Source organism: Chelonia mydas, chromosome 2 (assembly GCF_015237465.2).
Source record: "Chelonia mydas isolate rCheMyd1 chromosome 2, rCheMyd1.pri.v2, whole genome shotgun sequence".
NCBI lineage: Eukaryota > Metazoa > Chordata > Testudines > Cheloniidae > Chelonia > Chelonia mydas.
This window is the reverse complement of record NC_057850.1, coordinates 26530008-26555137: the sequence shown is the minus strand read 5'-3', so window position 1 is coordinate 26555137 and position 25130 is coordinate 26530008. Positions and strand designations below refer to the sequence as shown.

Below are 25130 nucleotides of genomic sequence, written 5' to 3'. Positions count from 1 at the left end.
ATAAAAGTAATTTTATTCCAGAAGACAGTGCCCAAGGAATAGCTATAGCAAATAGTTGTTCCAGAATCCCTATGCTGGTCAATTTCCCCCATGTAGACAAGGCCTTAAGAGATTGATCTGTTCCCTTTTTCTATCTCTTTGTGTATTTCTGCCCTTTTGCCATCACCTCAATGTATCTCTGCCTCTGTTCCCAGTTGCAGCTGTCTTCACAACACTTAACAACCCCATAGCTGGAGTGATAGAATGCAGCACATCCTTTCAAAACATATGTTAATGTTGCTCCCCCAAGCCAACAGTAGGAGTGCTTGGAGCAACATCATCATGTCTTAGTCATTGCATTTGAGTACACATGCATCACTGGCATTACATACCTGGTTTCCACAGAAATGGACATATCACAAGAATTTTTTGTTAAAAATCTCCTTTTAACCTCCTCCTCCTCCCATCTCTTCCCCCCCCTCCCAAAAAAAAAAAAAAAAAAAAAAAAGAAGGATCAATGTATGAAGAGAGCGTCTTTTAAAATACTTACGCTTCTGGAGAGAAATCTTTCTCTTTGCAAACTTCCATCAGTTTGGGAGTCAGTCTGTAAGCCTTTAGCGACAGAGACCCTTGGGCAGTCTTAATGGGATCTAAGACAAAGTATGGAGGAAGGACACAATCACAAAGATGATTTAAAAATAGTCTTCCTCTACTTGAATATTTCTTTGGATGGTTTACATTTTAGGAAAAATATTATATTGCATATTTATATTTAAAAACCTAAAAAAAAAATCAGCACAACAGGGACTGTGGTCCCCTGACTAGAAGTGTAGTAATGAGATATAAAATAGAACTGAACTACATGTAATGCATCTATTTACTCATCTAATACAAACAAGGAACTTAAAGTTATTTGTACTTAAAAGTATTTAAGAAAAGTGAAAAGTACTAATTCCTGATTTCTTTTCCTTAGCACAAACTACCCGAACAACTCACATATGATGGCTGCCTCACTGAAATACAAAGGTTTCCCCCTCACAAAAAGGCAGCTCTACCTACTATGTAGTAAAATAAAAATATTTACTAAACCATATTCACTTAATACCAACGTGAGATTTAGGATTAGTGATTGCCTAATATGAATTAGCTTAACTGTCTAATTGCTTGGGACAAAAATATATTGATGCATAAAAAGATTAGCTTCCTCTTGACATACTGTTTTGAGTTCAGTGGAATGTTTTCTAAACAAACCGTTAAATTCCTAGGACAGGGACGCTTAACACTTGCAGCACAATAGTGGCTAAGGTATGCCAATATTAGAATTAAAACTGTTAACATTCATGATGTCTGAAATTTAACACAGTCAAACTTTTAGCAATCAGTGATAAAATGAAAACCAAAATAGACTTGAACAAGTGGAAAATTCATCAAGGTCTGATGATGCAATGTTTCCAGCCAATATAAGTATACTTTAACAACTTGTTCTTTACTGTAATCCAATTGTTAACATACTGAAACAATTTTGGGGCAGCTCATAAGATTGATCGTATTCATTAGTATTTTTTCTGACAGATACTCAGGACGTTACATTTACTTCTCAGCTGGAAACTATATGCAAGTCTGCCAGATATGGCAAACTGTGAGTGTTCGGGGAGGGGGAGGCTATAAAGCTGTTAAATTGCCTACGGTTCTGATACAGCACAGAACATCTGGTCTGGAGAGCTTGAGGAAACACCATTAAATAGGCAGAAAATAAAAAAATCTTTGTGCTAAGAAACAGTCCAGGTTTTGTATGCTTCTGTCAGAGGTATAAAAAAATTTGGCAATTTGTATTATGATTGGTCAGTCACGTACAGAGCCAGACACTCTAGCAATCGGGGGTTTTAGACATCTGGTCTAGTTCCACCAGTCCCTTCAACGAGGGAGGGGAGATGGAGGAATAAAAATGAAGCAGCTACTCCAGCATTCCAAAACGTACACATCAGGGCTCTGATAGCAAGAAAAATAAACAGAAAGAAGGAAACCCTGTCTAGACTTAGCTGCTGCTGAGGCTGCTGTAGACACAGGGTTGGTATTTACTTGAAAAGGCCTGCCAGGCTACTCTTACAGGCAAAAGACAGAATACAAAAATAGTAGTAATAATATTAAGAGGGGAAAAGAATAATAAAGGAAACCTCATACTAACCGTAAATGAGAACTACAGACTCCTCAATTGCATGTTGGTAACTGAACTGGGAGTCCAGGAGGGCACGAGTGACAAAAGAGCCATAGTAAGTAGATTGGTACCAGCCAACATGAAGATGATCAATATTTACGTGGCGAAGGCTTCGCATCATTTCCATCTGGTATTGAACTAGATGAAATAAAGAGAATGCTAAAGCATAAACTTCTAAAAATTATTTCTCGAGAACACCTACAATTTAACCTGAGCAAGTTACATTTTTTACAACTATAAAATCAGATTGGTTTATTTCAGTCACTACTCAACACAGATAATATTAAAAATTGGAACTTGTCGTATAAAGTCAGAATAAAACTATTTTGGTTAATCAGAATACTTCTCATTTTGGAGTTCACTGCTAAGCTTATCAATGAACTGTTACACAGTTTATTGCATTCACTATCTCGTTCATTTATGTAAAACAATTCTGATATTATGTGTCTCACAGCAAAAATAAATTTCTGTTCAACAGGAACATTCTGTTCAAGAGTAAAATTAGTGTAACTGAGTTCTTCAATATTATCAAACATCATAAGTTTGAAGATAATTTTGAAAACTATGACATGAGAAAGCAGATTTATGGGAACCAAAAGTAAAAACAGTTTATTTTGAATGTAAATATGAGATAATACTGAAACTGTTGTACATTTTTAGGAATACACACAGTAATTGTGTCCCCCCCATTTGGAGCCACCTACTGCAACTGTCAGGCAGTTGTTTGCATTAATCTTTAATATTTACACTTCTTTTTTAATATGTGGTACATTACTTTAGAAGGTAGAGAAAAAACAGCCATTTTGTCAGGATTATTATACTAAGAATTGTGTTGTATTGTAGCCAACGAGTAAATTATTTCCATTAAGTGTCTCATTTAAGCAGACTGCCTTTATGTGATACAATCTTATTAAGCAATGTTTAATGTGGTGCAATCTATCTTTCTAATTACAAAAAAATGTATAATGGATTATCATTTTATCACAGTTCAGGCATTTTGAATAGATAACTGAGGGCTTGTCTACATTTAAACTGTTACAGCTGCACCACTATATCCCTTCAGTGTAAACTCTACCTACGCTGACAGAAGGGGTTTCTCCCATTGGTAGAGATAAGCCACTTCCCCGAGAAATGAAAGCATTCTCCTGTCAACCTACCATTGTCTACACTGGGAGTTAGGTTGTCATACATCTCTCAGGGGGTGTGGATTTTTCACACCACTGAGACACATAGCTATACCAATGTAAGCTCCCAATGCAGACCAGCCCTGAGGCACAGCAGCAATTTAAAAAATCAACAATTTTAGATTTCAGTGACATAATCAAATGAATTGACACTAATAGTCAATCAATAGGCAAATTCTTAAATATTACGTTTGTGGCTGTAAAACTTGCAAAGTTCAGTTTACACCAGTTTCATTTTTTTTTTTAAACCAAACTCTCATGCACATACAGAAATATAACAGCCATAACATAAGGTAGCTACATAATTAGCAAGAGTAGAGGATAACTTTCAAAATGTACCCCTACATCTTCAGACATAAATTTGTGTTCTTTACAGGAGAGAAATAAACCCATCCATATTTGCTGAAGATATTAGCGCACATTTCTCAGGAGTGAACAAATATTCTTCCAACTTACTACACAACAAGCAAACTGTAAATTCCAATCCTGCTTATAGTTGCCCTGTGGCCAAAAGATCTGCCACACTTCCCACTCTTTGTAATTATTTAAAATATATGTTAACATCTCAGTATTCTCTCTCTCACATTCCAAAAAGATGGAAGTATTGTATCTGTGATTACATGGGCATCTTACTTCTAGAGCATCAAGAGCACGTTTGGCACTTTACCTTCCACTCTGTAATGTCTATCCTCCAAACAGCTCACAATTTAAGGCTATGTCTAGACTGCAAAAGAACAACCCCGTGGCACTGAGTCTCAGAGCTTGGGTCAACTGACTCAGGCTTGCAGGACTAAAAATGTAAGTATAGATGCCCGAGCCCAGGCTCTGAATCCTGACAGCAGGGTTAAGTTTCAGACCTCGGGCTTCAATCTGAGCCTGAACATCTACACTGCTATTTTTAACCCTGTAGCGTGAGCCCAAGTCAGTTCACCCAGGCTGAGACTTGCTGCTGCAGGTTTGCACAATACACATACCCCATGCGTCACCTGTACACACCCTCAGAGAACGTCCACTCTCTCAATATCATCTGTGAATCCCCAGAACTGGTCAGGAGTGCATGTAAAGGTTTGTATCAAAGCAAAACAGAGTCTACAATGCCACCATAGATGACACGATGACTGCTGAGCAGCAAGCACACATTCACCAAAAGAAACAACAGATTAAATTAAGAGCCAGTAACTGCTCAAAAAATATAGGCTGAACAAATAGTTGATTATTTTTAAAGGAATGCTGAAAATGCCACTTCTTTCCAGGTCATTGTACACAACTCAATTTAGACCTACTGCTTTGGAGATAAACCGTTAGTAGTTTTTCCTGCAAACTTACAGGCATGGGCTAATCAGATAACCAGTTTTAAAGTACAACCCACTAGCTAAGACATTCAGAAACACCAATCAAATTCAAGGAAGTTGCTGTTCCTGTCACCTCATCCTTTAAGAGGTATCTCCATAGGAAGCACTCCATATATTAAGAAAAGGAGATGCAAGCAAAAATCCATCCATCCCTTGATTCAGGCTGGTCAGAGAAGCTTTGCATCCTTCTTAATGTCCCCAAAACAGAATGAAGAGGTTGTTCAAGAGTCTAAATTCTACTGGTAGACAAGTATAAAAACGCACAGACTTCTGACATAAAAAACTTTTTGTTTAAAGCAGGACTTAGATGGAACACACACATAATAAATGTATGCATATGGAAACAAAAGGCTGCTTTGGTTAAAGGAAGGGAACTGTTATCAGATCTGAATGGAAAGTGAGAAAGATTTGAATGAAAGTATTATTTGTTCCCCCACTTTCTGGGCAAATGAAATCAACATGAGAAAAAAATGACTTTTCACAAAAGTAACTTAAGGACTTAAAGGGAGAGGGAATAATTTTCTTTGAACAAAGAGGTCAAATCTGGGATTTTAAAAAGCACGCCTCTTTGAAGAGCTGTGTATCCTGAGTACCCTGAAAGAGCCTCATAAAATGATGGTGCATGCATGACCTAGTCTGAAAATCTAACTTTTGATAAGTGCAGCATTAAACAGAGAGAAGACAATGGGAAGGATTTCAGGCCCTTCATAAGCATGAGTAAAGATGTCCCATACTGTTCAGTGCAAACCTGGAAGGTAACTGATGATTATGTGGAGAGAACAATGCTTCCAAGAGAAGTTCTCAAACTCTGCCTTTCTAGAAACAGAGTCAGCAATGTGTACTTTGAAAAGAGGGATGTAAATAATGGCTTCTAGCAGAAGGTAGATGTGACAGATATCGCAATTTCCTGCAATATCCTTGTGAGACTTTATTGAATTAAGTTTAGGTATCTTTGGGGTCCTCTATATTGAATACAAAGTACATTAATTATTGTGTGCCGGGATTGTGTGTAACCTCTCTAGGGGAGCGATGGGATGTGAGCTAGGGAGTTCAAAAGACTATAATGAAGATGTGCCAGACAAGAATGGACTTTTGGGACAATAAAAGTCTGAAATGGTTTTCCTGGGGAGTACCTAGGAAGAGATCATGCAAATTCCCCATCTCCTGTTATGCAAAAGCCCCATCTTTTGAAGCTATGTCCTGAGGAATAGGTAATTTTCTGCTGATTACCTGGTCCCAAAGACTGAAGATCAAAGGCCTGAGCTATATAAAGAAACAGCTGAACTGCCCAATCAGGGTTCTGGTTCTGAGACAGTTATGAATTTGTAAACACAGGGAAAATCCAGTTCTGGGTTTTGAAAGACTGACACCTACCACAGAACCCAAATTAGGAATTGGGGGTGACCTCTGGTAGGCTTTTTAGCATGCATGCAGCTTCTTTTATTGTGTTTAATATGTTTTCTCTAATGTTTTCACCATAAGAATAAATGTGCTTTCTCAGAAAGAGTTGTGTGGTAACTTATAACTGCAGGTAATACACTGGTCATAGCCTCCGGTGAGAAAGCAAAGTGCCGATGCTGGCCTTTTAGTCTATCACAATGCAGGCAGGGAACAGTGCAGCTTTAGAGAACCCCCAATCAGAAGGGAGAGATATGCGAGTCTTTGCCCAAGAGTGGTGACAGCTAAGAGCTGGAAGCCTGTAGTGGGTGCCCTTGGTGGGTCAGGGAGGGGAAAAACAGGTGCAGTTATCCTAAAACTGTGACAGTAGGAAAAGTAAAAGCATCCACTGACAGCTGTCCACATCTGCAAATCACCACTTCCTGATTTCACTATTTTTAGTAGATAAATAATAACAGAGGAAACATGTATGCTGAGTAGAAAAGTCTCAAAGGATCGATAAAGTATCCATAGCTAGCAACTCTGTCTCTGAAAAATGACTACAAAAGTAAGAATTAATTATGATGAAAATCCCTATCAGAAAGAAAAAGTAACTTTTTACCAAGCACAGATAAAAGCATGTTTGAATCTTTAGCAACAGCTACGGTTCCAACAAAACTGCGTTTGCACAACTTCATAATAAATAACCCCCAAATTGTTTGTGCTGATATAATCAGCATTATTTCTTCACATTGTTTCCATCATTCTGTAAAGCATCACTTCCTTAACTGAAAGAACGAGGAGTACTTGTGGCAACTTAGACTAACAAATTTATTTGAGCATAAGCTTTCGTGGGCTAAAATTCACTTCATCCGATGCATGCAGTGATTTTCAGTTCTTTCAGTTAAGGAAGTGATGCTTTACAGAATGATGGAAACAATGTGAAGAAATAGTGCTGATTATATCAGCACAAACAATTTGGGGGTTATTTATTATGAAGCTGTGGATCAAGGAGGGGATCCATATACACACACACAGAAGTTGTGGATACCTATATACAAACACACACACACACAAAGAACATGAAAAAATAGGTGTTGCCATACACACTATAATGAGAGTGATCAGATCAGGTGACAAGTATCAGAGGGGTAGCCATGTTAGTCTGGGTCTGTAAAAGTGGCAAAGAGTCCTGTGGCACCTTATAGACTAACGGATGTATTGGAGCATCAGCTTTTGTGGGTGAATACCCACTTTGTCGGATGCATGTAGTGGAAATTTCCAGAGGCAGCTATAAATATGCAAGCAAAGATCAGGCTCGGGATTACGAGGTTAGTTCAGTCGGGAGGATGAGGCCCTCTTCTAGCAGTTGATGTGTGAAAACCAAGGGAGGAGAAACTGCTTTTGTAGTTGGCTAACCATTCACAGTCTCAGATATAAGGAATGGCAATATACAAAAACAAAAACCTGCAGGAGAACACTTCAACCTCCCTGGACACACAATAGCAGATTTAAAGGTAGCCATCCTACAGCAAAAATACTTCAGGACCAGACTTCAAAGAGAAACTGCTGAGTTTCAGTTCATTTGCAAATTTGACACCATCAGCTCAGGATTAAACAAAGCCTGTGTATGGCTAGCCAATTACAAAAGCAGTTTTTCCTCCCTTGGTGTTCACACCTCAACTGCTAGAAGAGGGCCTCATCCTCCCTGATTGCACTAACCTCATTATCCCTAGCCTGATTCTTGATTGCATATTTATACCTACCTCTGGAAATTTCCACTACATGCATCCGACAAAGTGGGTATTAACCCACGAAAGCTCATACAGTGACTCAATGGTAAATCTGAGAATAGAATCCTGATCTCCTGACTCCCAGTCTCATGCTGTAACAGTTAAACCACATTCCCTCCTACATATCACAAAATATCTTCAAGTCATTTATGACTCAACTTAAAAATAGGGTACAAATGGGTCTGGTAGCCTTTCCTCTCCCCGCCCCCCTCTTTCTTTCTTCTTCCTCATTTTAAAAGAGTCCAAATGGCTATTTTAAAATACAAAGATCTTTATCCTGACCGATCTACAGCACTCCATCAGGGTTGGCATATTCTTGTTCAATTCACATTTTTTTTTTTTTTGGAAAAGCAGCATATTATCACCACCGTAATATCTGAGCACCCAGAAAACAAGATGAACAATTCATCTGATGGCAACTAAGATTACAGGCCTCAATTTTCAGAAGTGACTAGCAAGTTTGGATGTGAGTGTTTGCTTCTGAGTGTTCATTCTGACAGGTTTTACAAACCTGAGGACTTCTCCACAAAAAATCAGACTCTTAAAATGTCTCAAGTTGAGCACACAGAATCTCTGGACATTTTTGAAAATGTAGGTCTACTTTTATTTACAATCATGTTCATTCAAATCACCAGTGAAAGGGTATGTTAAAACACCCACAGTACACCTGGAGAAAACTTAAAGACTTATTTTGCACTAAACCCACTAATGCCTTTATAACCTTTATTCCAAATTTTACAATTATTCCATCTTTAAAAAGGCAAACAATTGTTCAATTTAAATTAACTCTTGCCTTTAAAAAAAATAATTTTATTACCCATCTTGAGAAAGAGAAAGAGAGATTGCTAAGGAATGGTTTTTACACTACAGAGTTAGGTCAACGCAAGGCAGCTTACGTTGACCTGACTATATAAGTTATATAACTACACTAAAATTTCGCTCCTGCCCATGCAACTGCCCCGCTACGTTGACTTAACTCCACCTCAGTGAGAGGCAGAGCATCAATGTTGATGTAGTTAGGTCAACGCAGTGCCAGTATAGACACTGCACTGCTTACATCGACTGTTACTGGCTTTCAGAAGCAATCCCACAATTACCCACAATGACAGTACACTTGATACAAGCCCTGTGCTGGTGAGGACGCACACTGCCGACAGTAGCAGAGAGATGCACTGAAAAGGGAAGTTAGTTACCCTTTGTTCTTCAAGATATGTGATCCCTATCTGTGTTCCATTGTGGGTACGCATGGACTCCATACAACTAAGACCAGAGAATTCTTGCAAGTAGTGTCCATGCCTGCACCCTCGTTCTCCTTGTACTCCACACAGAGGGGATAAGGGGTGGTTAGACCAACTGCCTCTCCAGTTCCTTCTCTTCCAGTGAATCAGAAAGATCCAAAGCACAAGAAAAGAAGGGCGGGTAGTGGAATACAGATAAGGACCACACATCTCGAAGAACGTTGTAATTTCTTGTGAATTGTGTGGATGGAACTCCACATTGCTGCCTTGCAAATATCAAGCAGCGGTACCTGTTGAAATAATGCTACTGACACTGCTAGCTCTCACATAAGAGTGAGCCATTATCCCTTGAGAAGAAGGAAGGTGTGACAACTAAAAGCAGGGTACAGAGAGCCACTTACAGAGTCCCTGGGAAGAAACAGTTTGTCCTCTACCTCGTTCAGCTATGGCAACAAACAGTCTAGGTGACTTTCTGATCTGTTTTGTTCTCTGCAGTTAAAATACCAATGCTTGCATTGAGGGAATAAAGTTTCTTCTCTTTGCTGAAAGCATCATGCTTCAGGAATAATACAGGTAAGTGGATAGTCTGATTGATATGAAATTCCAAAACTATCTTAGAATCTGGGTGCAGTTACAGAGAGACTGTCTTTATGGAATATTGTCTATGGCGGGTCTGCCGTTAGGGCTTCAGGTTTACCCACTCATCTAGATTAAATGACGACAATGAAGAAGGTGACTTTTATTGACAGGTGAAACAATGAACATATAACTAGGTTGAGAAGAGTGGCTAAGTGAATGCCCAAAGTACTAACTTATGGTCCAAAGGACAGACTGGCTTCATTACCGGTGGAATGGTTTTTAGTAAACTTCTAAAGAACCTAGCTAGACATGGCTAGGAGAGTAGAGAGAGTAGCTGTCCATTGGTGCATGACCACACTGGACTGCTGCCAGGTGAAGCCACAGGAAACTACAGGAAAGACCCACCATCTTAAGGTACGGAGATAATTCAATATAGCAGGAATATCTATGGTCTCTGGAGACATGCAAGGCTAGGCAAAAACACTTTGATTTGGCTAGATAACATTTTTTGGTGGAGTCCTTCCTTCTATTATTGAGAACAGCTTGCACAATTTTGGAGCAGGAATATTCTAGGTCTAACACCCATCCAAATACCAAACTGTGACGTGAAGGGCATCTGGGTTGGGATGCCTGACCCTGCCAGTCTCTTAAGTAAAGAGATCTGGGAAGGGTTGAATGCTGAGAATTGAATAGGTTGACATTTGTAGGAGATTTGGGAAGCAGAACTATCATGATGAAGATGACCTGTGCTCTGTCCTGTTGAATTTTATGAAGATTCGTGGGTAGCAAGGGACAGGAAGAAAAGTGTTCTGTCCAAGACCGTAGGAGAGCATCACTTCTGGAGTACTGACCTTGAGCTCCCATGGAGCATCAGATCTTGTACTTCCTGTTCACCTTGGAGGTGAACAGGCCCAGGTGAGGGTCCCCCAGAGCAAAGGTGCTATTCACCATTAAATTGTATAACTCTGACTCATGATACACCATGAAGTGCCTGCTGATGTTGTCCATCACACCTCTCACACCTAACATATCTAGCTGGGAAAGGAGCGACAGACACTGCACTCAGCAGAGATACGAAAGTTCTCCAAGGCAGTACAGATAGCACTGGTGGTCATCACTGAAGAAGAAGCAGGGACAAGGGATAGTGCTGGATCATATTAAAGAAGTTCTGTATTAAAATCACAAATGAGTTTGATTCCCCATAGTTTAAATTCCAGGGTATTACTAATTAAGAGGTCTCTTGGTTTTTGGTACTGTTTCTCTCCCTCTATGTGTGAAACTTGCAAGCTGCTAATTGTGTTAGTACATTCTAAGACAGAGTCTGTTCTCAGAGCAATTCTTTGTAACAACTACTCACACAGAGAGAGACTCAAAGCAATACTCTGTAACAACAGAAACAGCACCCAGAGACTCCCCGCCCTTTTGTTGTATTCATCTCGCTTTGTTAACAATTGTGATTAAAATAAAGATAGAGGATGTATGTGGATGGATTCTTGGTGTGGATAATAACTGAATGATCAGGGAGGTGCCAGCCTAAGAATCCAGTGTCCATCCGCTGAAGAAGGCGTCAAGTGGAAATAACCAAAGGGCCCCTGGAGGGCAGACTGGAATCCACCCAACAGCCTCAACATTGGGAGAACCAAAGAACAAGATAACATCTGGCAGCATGGAGCCGTCAGGAATGTGCTATCTTCTGACTGATTCAGCAACAGCATGATGAAGCAATTCCCATAGACTGGCATAGGAAGAAATTCCTATAAAAATGGACTCTAGAAAGTGAGTTCTTTGGTGTCTGAGTCTGCAAACCAATTTCCAGGAGCATCAGATGTGCATCTGACAAGGCCCTGCTCCCTCCTCATGTCCAGGCCACCTGGCCAGTGGCTTGGCATGAGCAACTCTAAGGCTGGTAACTATGATGATAACCTTGCAGAACCTGTGTGTGTGTGTGTATGAATGAATGTGTGAATAAATATGAAATTGAATGGAATATTATAGCTATAACTAACTGCTTACTATGATTCTTTCTGTATTCACAATAAATGTGGCATTTTGCCTTTTTCCCCTTTAATAAGATCCTGCTGGTTTTTATTTTATTGGTATAACAACAGTTTTTAAAGACCCATATGTCTGCATAATCTAAGTCCCGTACTGGAGACGCTAAGGGGCATGCGGGGGGTGGGGATCCTACCTATTACTAAGTATACACAACGCCATCCAGAACCGCCTAGTGAAAGCTATCGCACCGCGCCTGGGGGAGGTCGCCATGAACTGCGCCATCCCCGGTACTGACAGCCAGTTGCAACCTGACGTGGTAGTCACCGACAAGGCCCAGAAAAAGATCATCCTCGGCGACATCACGGTCTCCTTCGAGAACAGGCCTTCCGAGAAGCCCGAGCTTGGAAGCTGGAAAAATACGCCCCTCTGGCCGACACCCTGAGAGCGAAGGGCTACGAGGTGCAGATGGATGCCCTGATTGTCGGAGCCCTGGGCGCTTGGGACCCCTGCAACAAGCGTGTGCTGCGGATCAGTGGGATCGGTCGATGCTACGCACGGCTCATGCGGCGCCTCATGGTCTCGGACACCATCCGATGGTCCAGGGACATCTACATCGAACACATCACCGGCCATCGACAGTACCAGGAGGTGTGAGCCGGTACGACATCGTGCATCCACTATGGGAAAGGGACTGAGAGCCTTTTTCCATTGGACCATATGAACTGGAACCATAAACTCACTGAGCATTAAATCCCACCAAATGAGGGTAGATCCATCCCCATCATCATATCCAATCATACTCCACACCTGAACATAGCCATTATATGGACAACATACTCCCATATCTCAATGTCTGTACTTTGACCGGTTTAACTTTTACCCCCAATCGGGGAGACTGCAGATTACACCACCCGTTCCTAAACCAAATTTCGCCCCCCTTGATAATCTGTACCTTATTTCCTGATAACAAGAAACTTCTATGCCTAAACTCTGTACCGTTTTCTTTTTACTTCAACATTATCTTAATAAAATTATTAAATCTGTTAAAATTGCTAACACTGACTACACTGAAGAAAGAATAGCTGTATAAAACTCAGAAATATTTACAGATTTGAAGACAAAGAGGGTAGAAGGAAAGGTTGACACTGGAGATTCCAACTCAGGCCATTCAGTGGTAAGAACAAACTGGAGAGGCAGCAGGTCCACACTGCCCCATATACCCTCAGCGAGAAGCATGAGGAGAGGGTGGGTGCAGCTGCAGGCCAACAGACACTACTTGCAAGAATTCTCCAGTCAGCTGCAAGGAGCGCATGCACCCACAGCGGAATACATATACAGACCAGCACTCGAAGAAGGTTCATGTTAACAAAAACAACTTGAACTACAGTATTCTTTACAAGAAGGACAAATGTTTATTATATCAGGAGTTGCAGGTGATGACAATTTTTGTGATGATGTCTCACCAATTTTAACAAATTCTCACAACTTGAATATGTCTATTTTGGTCATCCTAGTGAAGCTACACTGAAAAAGAGCTACAATATTTTAAGGTAATAGTTTAACCTTTTTTGAATTACTACCTTGTGACAAGTGTATTTAAAAATGCTATGAACTATAGAGGATTTGCCCCATCATTTAGCAGCACAAAACTGTTTCCTCTATTTATCTATTAAATATTTACCAAAACTATATTACATGTTTCAGACAATGTTCACTCTTAGAATTTAACAAATGCTTGTTCAAGGAAACGTCAAATGCATATGCTAAGAATTAAATGGATTTTTATTTAATAATGTGCAGACAATTACAAAGACTACAGATTACCTGAAAACTGTTCTCCACACAGTCTCCCAGTATTTAATATAAATCTGGACCTCATCAATTCTCTTCTCTCACCTCACCCCACGCAAATTAAGTATGAAAGAAGCAATTGCCATGATTCCAGTTCTGATACCAGTTCACCGCTTCTCACTGATACCCCCAATACAAATGTGGAAACTTAGTAACTTGACAATTAGTCCATTCAAAGGCTAGTAAATATTGCCCTATCCAATATTATTAACATGCTAACTCAGCACTTTCAAAACATGTTTATGAACATGTACTACATTTTGTCCAAAATGGACAAATCGGGTAGGGATAGCTCAGTGGTTTGAGCATTGACCTGCTAAACCCAGGGTTGTAAGTCCAATCCTTGAGGGGGCCGTTTAGGGATCTGGGGCAAAAAAATTGAGCATTGGTCCTGCTTTAAGCAGGGGGTTGGATGAGATGACTTCCTGTGGTCCCTTCCAACCCTGATATTCTATGATTCTATGACTGAATTCCTTTTTGAAGTGTACAAAATTACTAATCTTTCATAACTGATGATATTTAAGATGTATTGCACATGTATAGTCCATTCCACTCTTTGTATGTATTTGCCAGATGCAGTCGTTGGAAATTTTTTCCCCAGTGGTACCCATCAGAGCGGCTTCAGAGCCCTCCATTATCATGCACCACATAAAGGGCCCTGCTTCCCATGAAGCTCCCCAGTTCCTTCTTGGTGGACAACTCCAATGCAGAGGGACAGGAGGGTGGGCCAGGGAACAGACATGTGTAACATCTTAAAGAACATGGTTATGAAAAGTTAGTAACCACTTTTTCTTCGAGTGATTGCACATCTGCATTCCACTCTTGGTGTTTGTAGCTGTAAAGGAGGAGGAGAAGGGATAGGAGTTCATGTACACACAGACCGGAGTACAATTTGTCCAAATTTAGCATTGTCTCTGGAGTATGGAGTAATGGACATGAATGTGTGAACTTAAGAACCAGGCTGCTGCTCTACAAATCTCCTAGATAGGAACTTGCACAAAGAATCCCACAAGGCTGCTTGCAGTCTTGTGGAAAATGCCGTCGCTTTGCTAGGCAGGTAAATGCCTACCGGATCATAAACACAAATGCAGGAAGTTCCCGAGACCAAATTTGAGAAGAGACCAGGAGACCCTTCATTCTGTCAGCTATGGCCATAAATAGTTAGAGTGACAAATGAAACTGTTTTGTCCTGTCTGTGTAGAAAAGAAATGCCCTTCTAACATCCCTCTCTATTAGCATGTGGCCCTGCCCCCAGCCCGGCTCCCAACAGCAGCTTCTGGGTGGGGGGGAGGGGACGGGGCGGGGGAGGACAACTTAAATAGTTTGGGGACCACTGGACTCTACCATGATGGGGCCTTCTAGCCTTAACGTCTCTGAGTCTGTAAATACAAACCTACAGATGTGCAGCGTTTTGGACCCCTTTTTACGGTTTTAAGACACTGAGAATCCAGACATCCATTTTAAAGTCACATTTGGAAGTTAGAATTATCAGCAGGTGCATTAAAATATCACTATTTCTTGACTGTCAACCATCTTCAAGTTATTGTGAATAGATGTTAGCAACAATTTTCAATATTTTCTGCTTTGAATTTTCTGGCAAGTATTTTTAAAAATAATTTGACTTGCCATTTACATAGATCTTTACATATTCAGTGCACCTTACAAACATTAACCAATTAATCCTCAACTCTTAGGGGGCAGGTAAGTACTATCCATATCTAGTGTTATTATTTAATACTTGTTTAGCTTGCTACATTTTTTTTAGTTTGGTTATAGATGGTTTGACACAATGTTAAGATCTTCACCAATAAAAATGGCTTCAGTCACCATAACTTGTTCATGGTATCAGTAAATGACTATACTAATAACTGCCATGTGGGCAACTTACTCATTTCAGCCTCTCCTTGTAAAAGAAGTAGAAGATGACATCCCATTTCCCAATAAAACGGAGTGCCCGATGAAAAATCAAGGAAATGTCAGACATGTTTTCTATTAAGCATGCATTCCTGCCAACTCCAAAACAGGGTGGATTGATTTAAATCAACGCTATTTACATCATGTGGAAAGCCTCAATGTAAAAAATTACCCATTTTAATTGTTTCTATTTGCACTTCAATTATTTTCTAAAGAAAGGTGCATTCTCATTGGTTGATATAACCATTAAAACATGTTGATTTACAACTCAAGAGAGCTTTTACACTAGATTTTGTACATCTTTTTGCTACCTTGGAAGGTACATTAGCTATCTACATTTATTTAAGCAACTATATAGCTTACAGTGTTGGTCTCAGGATGAGAGAGAGAGACAGGGTAGGTGAGGTAATATATTTTATTGAACCAGATTCTATTGGTGAAAAACACAAGCTTTTGAGCTTATACGGATGGAGCTCTTCTTCATGTCTGGGAAAGGTAATCAAAGTCACAACTAAATACATGGTGGAACTGACTGTTAAGCACACATGTTGCAAGACACTATTCAAAATGAAGTGGGTAATTGACGCCTCTGCAGTCATAGGATGAAGGAGAGTTTGGCTATGTTTACACTACAACTTATGTTGGCAGAATTTGTGTCACTCGGGGTGTAAATAAACCACTCCCCTGAGTGGACAGCGCTATGTTGGTGGAAGAGCTTCTCCACCCAACATAGTTACTGCTGCTTGGGGAGGTGGTTTTAAAATGCTTGTCGCCATAGAGCATCCTCACCAGATGTACTGCACGTGCATACAGGCCCTTAGATGCATGCAGTGCTGTATGTGTAGACATGGTCTCACTGGGTTACAGACTGTTGTAATCAGACAAAATCAGTATCTCTATTGAGTCCATGATTTTTCGTGTCTAGCTGACTTATGAATTTATGCTCCCAGGTGCGTCTTTTGAAAGTGTAGTGCAGAGTTCCTTTAAGGACAAGGACTCAGAGGCCAGATATGGAGTGGAGTGATCTTTTTGTGAAAAGTGTTTGTCCATGGGCGATACAGTGTTTGTCTTATCTTTCTGAGAGTTCATTCAGGAGCATAGTGATTGTCTAATTTCACCCTTGTAGTAGATGTTGGGGCAGCTGATGCATTGGATGAGGTACACTGCATGCTGTGATAGGCAAGCATAGGACCCACGGATTTTGAAAGGTGTGTGTGCGGAGGGGGTGTGGGGAAATGATCATTGTAGCAGTGGCAGTAAGGGTGAAGGTTTGTTACGACAGGGTCTGGTACTGCTTTAACATTTTCAGATTCTTAAGTGCACATTTTTAGTATTTTAGAAAATGGTAAATGATATATTATGTCACTTTTTGCTCATGATTTGTGCAAGTTGCTGCATTAGGATGGTAATGGGATTAAACAAAACAGCATACAAGGTTTTCTTTAATAAAGATAATTTTAAAGTGTTTTGGACACAAACTTATCAAAACATGTTTCACATTTACAACTACATAATTTATTAAAACAGAGGGATTAACTGTAGACAGGAATTTAAACAAACTGTTTCAGGTGAGCATGGAAAAGTTTCAAGTATGCCTAAGGCTATGTCTACACTACAGCTTATGTTGACAAAACTTATGTCGCTCTGGGGTGTGAATAGTCCACCCTTCTGAGCGACATAAATTACATCGACATAAGCACTCGTGCACAGTGCTATGTTGGCAGGCGAGCTTCTCCCACAGACATAGCTTCTCCCACTTATGGAGGTAGTTTTATTATGCCAACGGGAGAGCTCTCCCATCAGCATAAAGCGTCTTCACCAGATGTACAGTTGCACCACTGCAGCGCTATACGTGTAGACATGGCCTAAGTGAAACTGACTGGAGCTTAAGTTCTTGCTTACTTAAGGGTACATCTTCACTGGCAGCGCTTCTACCTCCACGAGGGGCATGGCTCCCAGCACTGGTGCACTGTCTACACTGGCACTTTACAGCGCTGAAACTTGCAGTGCTCAGGGGTATGTTTTTTCACACCCGTGAGCAAGAAAGTTGCAGTGTGTAAAGTGCCAGTGTAGACAAGCCATAAGTCTATTGAAAATGAGGTAGTCTCCTAAGTTATTTAGGCTGACAGTGTGCAATATTTATAAAGCTTGATCAATAGTTAGATGTTTTTCCCCTGATTATTTCTTCATATAGAAAAGCAGCCTTTAATTCAAAGCTTGTTAAAGTCTCATGGATTCAGCGTATTTATTTTTATTTACATGTTTAAGAAATTATAAGTAGCTTAGGCCTTAACATATTTTATATTAAATTCAGATTTAATTTTAAACAGGTTTATGTTTAAAAAGAAAATCTTATCATTTGTATTTTTATTTTATTTGGTTTAAATTTTAAAAAGTCCAATTTTTATCCCTCCTACCCCAAAACCAGGAGAGCCCTCATTTACACAATGAACAAAACACCATGCACCACTACTTGTTTTGTAATGTATATAGCCACATTCATTGGGATGTAACGTGGTATCAGCATGAAAGGAACCAATTTAACCAAGAACTGCCTGCCTGCTACAATAGCCTCATATCCGATTCAGTTGCCTCCTTTTAAATTCCCATGCTGGGCAAATTTTGTCATTTCAGCATGACTACTGAGCACTTATGTTAGTTTTACTTGTTCAAATTTGGCAATATTTTTATAAAAACAGGATGCTATATTTGTTACTTAAATTCCATGTTAATAACGCCAGCAATTTCTCTACTCCCCACAAAACCTGTCTTTCTATGTGCTGTATATTTCAAAACATTTCAATTAAGTGTACAATAAAATGAGAATGTGTGGTAAAAGCCTTAATTCTTTTCCCCCATGAATATCAATCAGTCTAGGAATGCATATAATTAAATGCATTTTATATAAGCTTATAATATACAAATGTGCAATATGCTTATTAAATTATCTGGAAAATATTTTTCTGGAAATATTTAAAAACATTCATGTACTAAGCTGTAATTTTCTCATAGTTCAGAGGGTTTAATTTTTATTTAATACAGATTTTCACATTTTTACAATTTGGAAGCACAACACAGAGCACAGACATATTGAAATGGAAAAGATCTAGCAATCTGCATGTTAAAAGCTCTGCGCCACACATCACAGTCAATATCACAAATGAAGCAGTCTCAGATTATTAATCACTTTTGTAGAAAGTAGAGAAAACTAACAATTCTTTCACAACAGATCACATTTTGTAGATTTTGATGTTTAATAAAGACACCAAGTGCAGAGTTCTTTTTCTTAAAAGGAAAAATCTTGTGTCATTCTCAAAGTTTTGTACTATGAAAATCTGTGCGCCTTTCTAATGGATTTTTTTTTAAACAGCCAAAACATACATCTTATCTTACCATAATGTACCTGATATATTGATATTGATATATATTCTGATGGTTTTCCACACACGTCTGTTCTGAAGACTCTCTCACATTGGCCTTATGTTTCAAGTTTGCAAATGTGGTTCAAAAGCATTGAAACACATAAAACAGTATTGTATGAAGGGGGGTTAACGGTAGACTTTTCAGGGATTTTCTTTATTATAAATGAAGATGCATTAAATGAGAGTCATCAGTATAAATTCTTTCTTGGGCTAAAAATCAGGAGGCAGCCTGTTCTCTGCTTTTCAGAAAATGAATTTGGTGGCATACCTTAATCCCACACTCACCTTTGAACCAAAATTGCTCAGGCATCTCACTCTCAAGTGTGTTAAATGCACTAGGAGGAGCAGAGGCATGCCTTCAGCCTTACACCTAGAACCACCTTCCATCACAGAAGAGGCACTATTCCCACACAGCAAGATACAAATTCCTTCCTACTGGTTGCCAAGGAAAACAGGAGCACTGGTGTGCAATGCTAGCTGTCCTTTGTTTTTAAAAAAGGAATGCATTTAATCTACAAAACCTACCAGAGTTGTTTTATACAAGTGCTGTTACACACCAATTAAACAATTCTAAGGTTCCATACTAACCCACTTCTTCCATCAAATCTGGGGCAATGCATAATAAAAGCAATAACTGAGAGAATTATAAAACACCTAGATTAACACAATATCACAAGGACACATCAATTTTTATAACGCAGATCTGGTCAATGGCGTTCATTTCACAAGTCTGTCATACACTCCTACATAGCTGGTAAAATGCTATGCATTGTGTGGGGACAGAGACAGAAAGCCACAGAACCACAGAAATGTAGGGCTGGAAGGGACTTCAAGAGGTCAACAAATCCAACCATGTGAGCTGAGGCAGGACCAACTAAACCTAGAATATCAGTTGTTTGCAAAACATATTTAGAGGTGAAATTGGATGTTGTGTTAGTATTTTATTTTTGTATTTTTAGCGTTTGTATTTTGGTAACCGGGAGCTCTTCTTTATTGGTAGACGACATGAGAGGGTTTGACAGAGCGGTATGTGGGATATGATGCTTGGGGATGCAAGGAGTTGAAGACCTGACTGACAAGCTCCAACAAGGTCAAAATCTAATTTATTTAATAAACTTATCTTTCTCAAACACAAGTTTCACTCTTGAAGGTATAACATTACCACTTACAAATGGACAGGATGCCTCACGACTTTGCTATTGAGCTTTTGCTTGTAGGTCACCAGTTTGAATCCAGTCTCATTCAGTAGGAACTAAAAGCTGTTCCCATCTACTGGATGTTTGATGGGTCTCAATTCCAGCGCCCATATCACCAACTCACCACCATGATTTGCAGAATCAGAAGAGATGCCAAGAACTTGATGGACAGGAGACTGAACTACCCAGTACCCCTAGACCAAGTCCTTTTTCCCCTCCCTCCCCACCAGAGAAGGGTTGAAGCAATCTTCATATGGCAACATTTGTGGGGAAACTAGCCTTGATGCTGCTCTGTAGATAAATAAAGGATTTCATTCAACAGGGCTGCACCAGCACTAAAACTATGCAACTTTTTTGAAGCTGAAGTTTATGGTTACATGCAAATTAGTTGCAAATATACAAATACTATCACTAAATAATCTGCATAAAATAGTACAGATAGCTGCACAAAATTTGGCAGCTATGCTAGAGGAAAGTGTCTATCTGAATTGCTCAGCCTTCACATGTGTCAATGAAACAACAGGTAGAAGAGAAACAGTTTACAGTTTGACCTTGCAAAAAGTCTTTGACAAACCCCTGAACAAGAGACTATTACGGAAACTAAGTAGTCATGAGATGACAGTCTCAGATTAAGACCTGCCCCCCCCATCCCCAAAAACCAGTAGGAATAAGTGGTCAAATGTCAGAATTGCAAAAGGTTAGTAAGTAGAGTACACCAAGGTTCTGTAACAGAACTGATGTCCAATAAACTTTTATTACGGTAGCCACAGTATACTACATACTTTCCAAACACAAGAGAATCCCTACCCAAAAAAAGTTTCCTTTGTAAAGCACTGAGGTCTACAGATGAAAAGTGCTATGAGAGCTAAATATATAAAGGAGATAGTAAAAAGGAGGTGGTGAACACACACGTGCTGGAAGTAGGAGTACTGGGGATGCTGCCCTATCCCCTGGCTTGAAGTGGTTTCCATCATATATGGGGTTCACAGTTTGGGTCAATGGCTCTCAGCACCCCACTATACAAATTGTTCCACCAGCCCTGGTTGAACAGTGAAATGGCAAAATTTGCAGACAACACAAAATATAGGTAAGAACTTGAAATGACTAATGAAATTCAGAGGGACATAAATTTGTTGACAAATTTAAAGTTACAAGAGTAATTTGAATTACTTTCACACATTGCTAGGCTCTAAATTGATTGTGACCACTTAGGAGATAGATTTGGTCATCACTGAGGATGTCAACAGAAACATTGGCTCAATCTGCAGTGGCAGTCACAAAAAGCAAACATGTTAGGATGTATAAAAAGGTGATTTCATAAATTGAGATTATTATGACTATATAAGGAAGATGTGTGTGTGTGAGTGTGCGAGAGAGAAAGAGACACTGACTTTCTCACACTGGGATCAAATTCCAGTCCCACTATCTATAAAGATATGACGAAGAAGTCCAGAGCTAGAAGACAAACAGATGAAAAAATATCCATTTGAAAAGGCAGTTTAAAAGATTGCATTTCTTTAGTTTAGAATGAAAACAAATCAGAAGGGGCATGACAAACAAACAAAACTGTGAAAGAAGATAAATCAGGCACTTCCATTTACCCTCTCTCAATACAAGGGAAAATTAAACAACAAATTAACAACTGACAAAAGGATTTTTTTTTAAATAGTTAATCTGTGGAACTCATAGCACAAGACATTATTGAAACCTAATTGCTTAGTGGGAACCATAATCCATTTACATGGATAAGGAGCATATTGACTGTTGCAGTATATAAGATTTAAAAATGATGAAATATATATGCTTATGCTTCAGAGAGCATAAACCAACAAACAACTAACTGAGTTAGGAAGAAACTTTCCCTATGGTCAGCTTATTGCTTAACTGTCTGCGCCTTGCCTCTTTCTCTGAAGCATCTGGCACTGGCCACTGTCAGAGCTAAGGGTCCTGGACTAAATGATCTATTCACCTGATCTGGTATGGCAATTATGAAGCTATGTTTCTATATCTGTATTGTTGGTTCATGGAAGCAGGAATCCCTTCTCCCACTGTGTTTTGTACAACAGTGATCACATTATCAGTGCTCAATAAAAACAAAAGGCATATTTCTTAGCTAATTATGACTGCTTTCTTAAAAGGACTGTTTAGGAATACTCCTGAACAGACATACACATCAACAAAACGATCAGAGAGAGGAACAAAGAATTGAGAAAAGCAGGAGCTATCAAAGGTTCCTGTTCTCTCTTCATCCCCATTTTCTCCGAGGTCTGTTTGGGAATAAATGCTCTAAGCATTCTCACACCAAAAGCAAACATCTAATGTAAGTGAACTTAAAATCACTAACTACTGCTTAAATTGGTGTAGCTTCATTCACATAAACTAAACTGACTCAATCAAGGGTTAATATGGTTTAAGTGCATCTACATTAGGAATCTGCATGAGTTTAAATAGGTTGATCTGATTTCATTTGAAACCACTGCCGCTTTTCTAACATGGGCAGTATTATGGGGTTAGTAACATTAGGGTATGTGATATGATCAAAAGTATTTCAATATACAAAAATGCTAAGTCAGTAAAAAAAATACTTCAGCCTTGTAAAAATATGATATACAGAAAAACAGCCACGTCTGGGAAGGGTTAGCCATTTGAGAAATCAAGCTATGTCAGATAGGATCAGGGTAAATTTCTCACTCTTCTAGGGATTGTAAACACCCATACAGCAGCTCTCGGTAAACCAAGGCTAATTGTTTAGCAACATAATAGTTACTGATATTACAGCTAGATATGGCTCTGCCTTTTAAAGTACCCAAGAACTAAATTCATACCTTGTTTATATAAGCAGAAAGTGCCCTGTGCCAGGGTGGAGAGTGTATACTTGGTTAGGTTCAGTACATGGGAATCTAAAATCTGCATAGCAGCAGGCAGACATGTTAAATTACAGCAGACTGAAGCAAAAACCTCTATCACCCAATTCTCTGTAAACAGAGAACCAGCATGGTTTAATGGATACGACACTAGACTATGAGTCAGGGTACCTGGGTTCTATTTCCAGCTCAACCAATAACCTGCCTTCTGACCCTGGGCAAGACACTTCCCCTTTCTACTTGTTTCTAGTCTCCTCCTTTGCCTTCTCTCTCAAAATTATAAGCTCTTTGGAGCAGAGTACAACTCTTCCTACCATTTGTACAGTACCTTGCACAACAGGGCTCTCGATCTTGGCTGAGACTTCTACTCATGAAGCTGCTACTGTAATACAGATATTTAATAAGTCAGCCTCTCCTTTGGGTATTTCCAGATAAGCCTTTCCCTGAACTCTCTCCATGTTGTAAGGAACTTACTTTCTATTGATATGAGAGAGTGCTAAAACCAGAAAACATGCTGAAGTAGGCTAAGTTAACTTGACTATTTCAACAGCTACCTCACTTATAGCATGGATATTTTTACAGAGATCATTATATGTCTGAAATTAGTCTATACATTTGTGAAATGTTATCATACATTTAATTTTTTCTTTAGAAAAGTGGTAAACACAAGATAATATTAATAGAAAAAAGTTGGTAGCAACTGTAATGAGAATTACTAAAGGTATGGGCAACTGCAGGGCTAACATCAGCTACCAGAAAATGGCCATTCACATTTATGACCGCAATAGATGCAACCTTGCTTTTTCTAAAAAGCCTTTGGGGACAGCTGGAATCTTTGGATAATCAGAATTTTTTTTGGAGGAGGAAAGGCAAGGAGGAGAAGAACAAGCTCAGCAGGCTACGTCTGCACTCAAATCCAGCTTCCCCAGTTACAAAGAGCTGGCCACACTCCATACACAAGTCTTTATCATCTGCTGAGAAGGTTTCAGCAAAAAGAGACTTAAAAGGCCCTAAAGTCCCATGATCAGGCATGCTTGAAGAAGATGGCTAAGCAGCTGGAAAATTATCTAAAACCCTGATCTGAAATCCCCAGATATTTGAGATTCCAAGTGTGTTGCAGACAAGGTTCAATGAGGTTCTACTGTATGCCAGCAAAGAAAAATTAAGATTGACTATAATTCAAGTTTGGGTTTTACTCCTCTATATCTAACTTAATTTTTCATTTAAATAGACACTATTTAAGCAGCAATTTCTCATTCCGCATTTAAATATTTTTGTTAAAGTATTGCAAGCATGATAAGAGATTTCACAATTAAAACATTACATAATCCCAAAAGAATATAGCCTAAATAATGTAAACGCTCACCATATTAGATTACAAAGTCTTTGATTAATATACATGGGTTAAAATTATTTTGGCCACTGAGTATGGGCCATTTCAGCATGCAATAGAAATGGTTTTAAATAAACTATAACACAAGGACTAGCAACTTCAAAGCCCATTTGGTTACCCAAACTGTACCAAGATCTGTGAACACAAACATGGTACGTAAGCTTAGCCAGCTAAAACCCACCAAAAGGAATAGAAAGAAAAGGGCAGAAGGTGAAGGACTGAACCATACCAGACCTCAGTGTGAGGGTCCTGGAACAAAGAAAGTATACAGAAATTTTGTTCAGCAGATGAGCAAAGCAGGAACGAAACAGATGATCACACAGCTATGAAAGTGACTGAGAAGAATGACAGGATCTTCGTGCTAAAGACTGTACTGAGATTGAGAAGAATGACTAAAAAGGTTTCAGCCATCAGTAGCAAAGAAAACAAATACACTCTCTTGAGTAGCTATACTATGGGCTTGTCTACACTGGCACTTTACAGCACTGCAGCTTTCTCGCTCAGGGGTGTCAAAAAACACCCCCCTGAGCACAGCAAGTTTCAGCGCTGTGAACTGCCAGTGTAGATAGTGCACCAGCTCCGCTCCCAGCACCGGTAGCTATTCCCCACATGGAGGTGGGGTTTGTTTGTTTTTTTAATAGCACTGGGAGAGCTCTCAATAGCGTAGTCAGTTATTTTTTTGTCAAGGTCCAAATTTCGTGGTCAAGGTATAGTCAAGGCTCCTGCCTTCTCCCAAGTTATGTGTCAGCCCTGGGTGGGCGCAGCTTCCACTGTCAAC

The 25130-nt window shown here is 39.4% G+C and overlaps 1 protein-coding gene across 2 annotated transcripts in view; it reads right to left on the bottom strand.

Moving 5' to 3' along the window:
- Window positions 1-25130, bottom strand: part of EIF3H (eukaryotic translation initiation factor 3 subunit H) — a 121916-nt gene that overhangs the window by 17266 nt on the left and 79520 nt on the right. For both annotated transcript variants that reach the window (XM_037892094.2, XM_043539161.1), the window contains exons 3-4: window positions 2165-2332; window positions 530-629 (exon numbers count right to left, since the gene is read on the bottom strand). In XM_037892094.2, the coding sequence (XP_037748022.1) occupies window positions 530-629; window positions 2165-2332 (268 nt within the window). The remainder of the gene's footprint in view (window positions 1-529; window positions 630-2164; window positions 2333-25130) is intronic.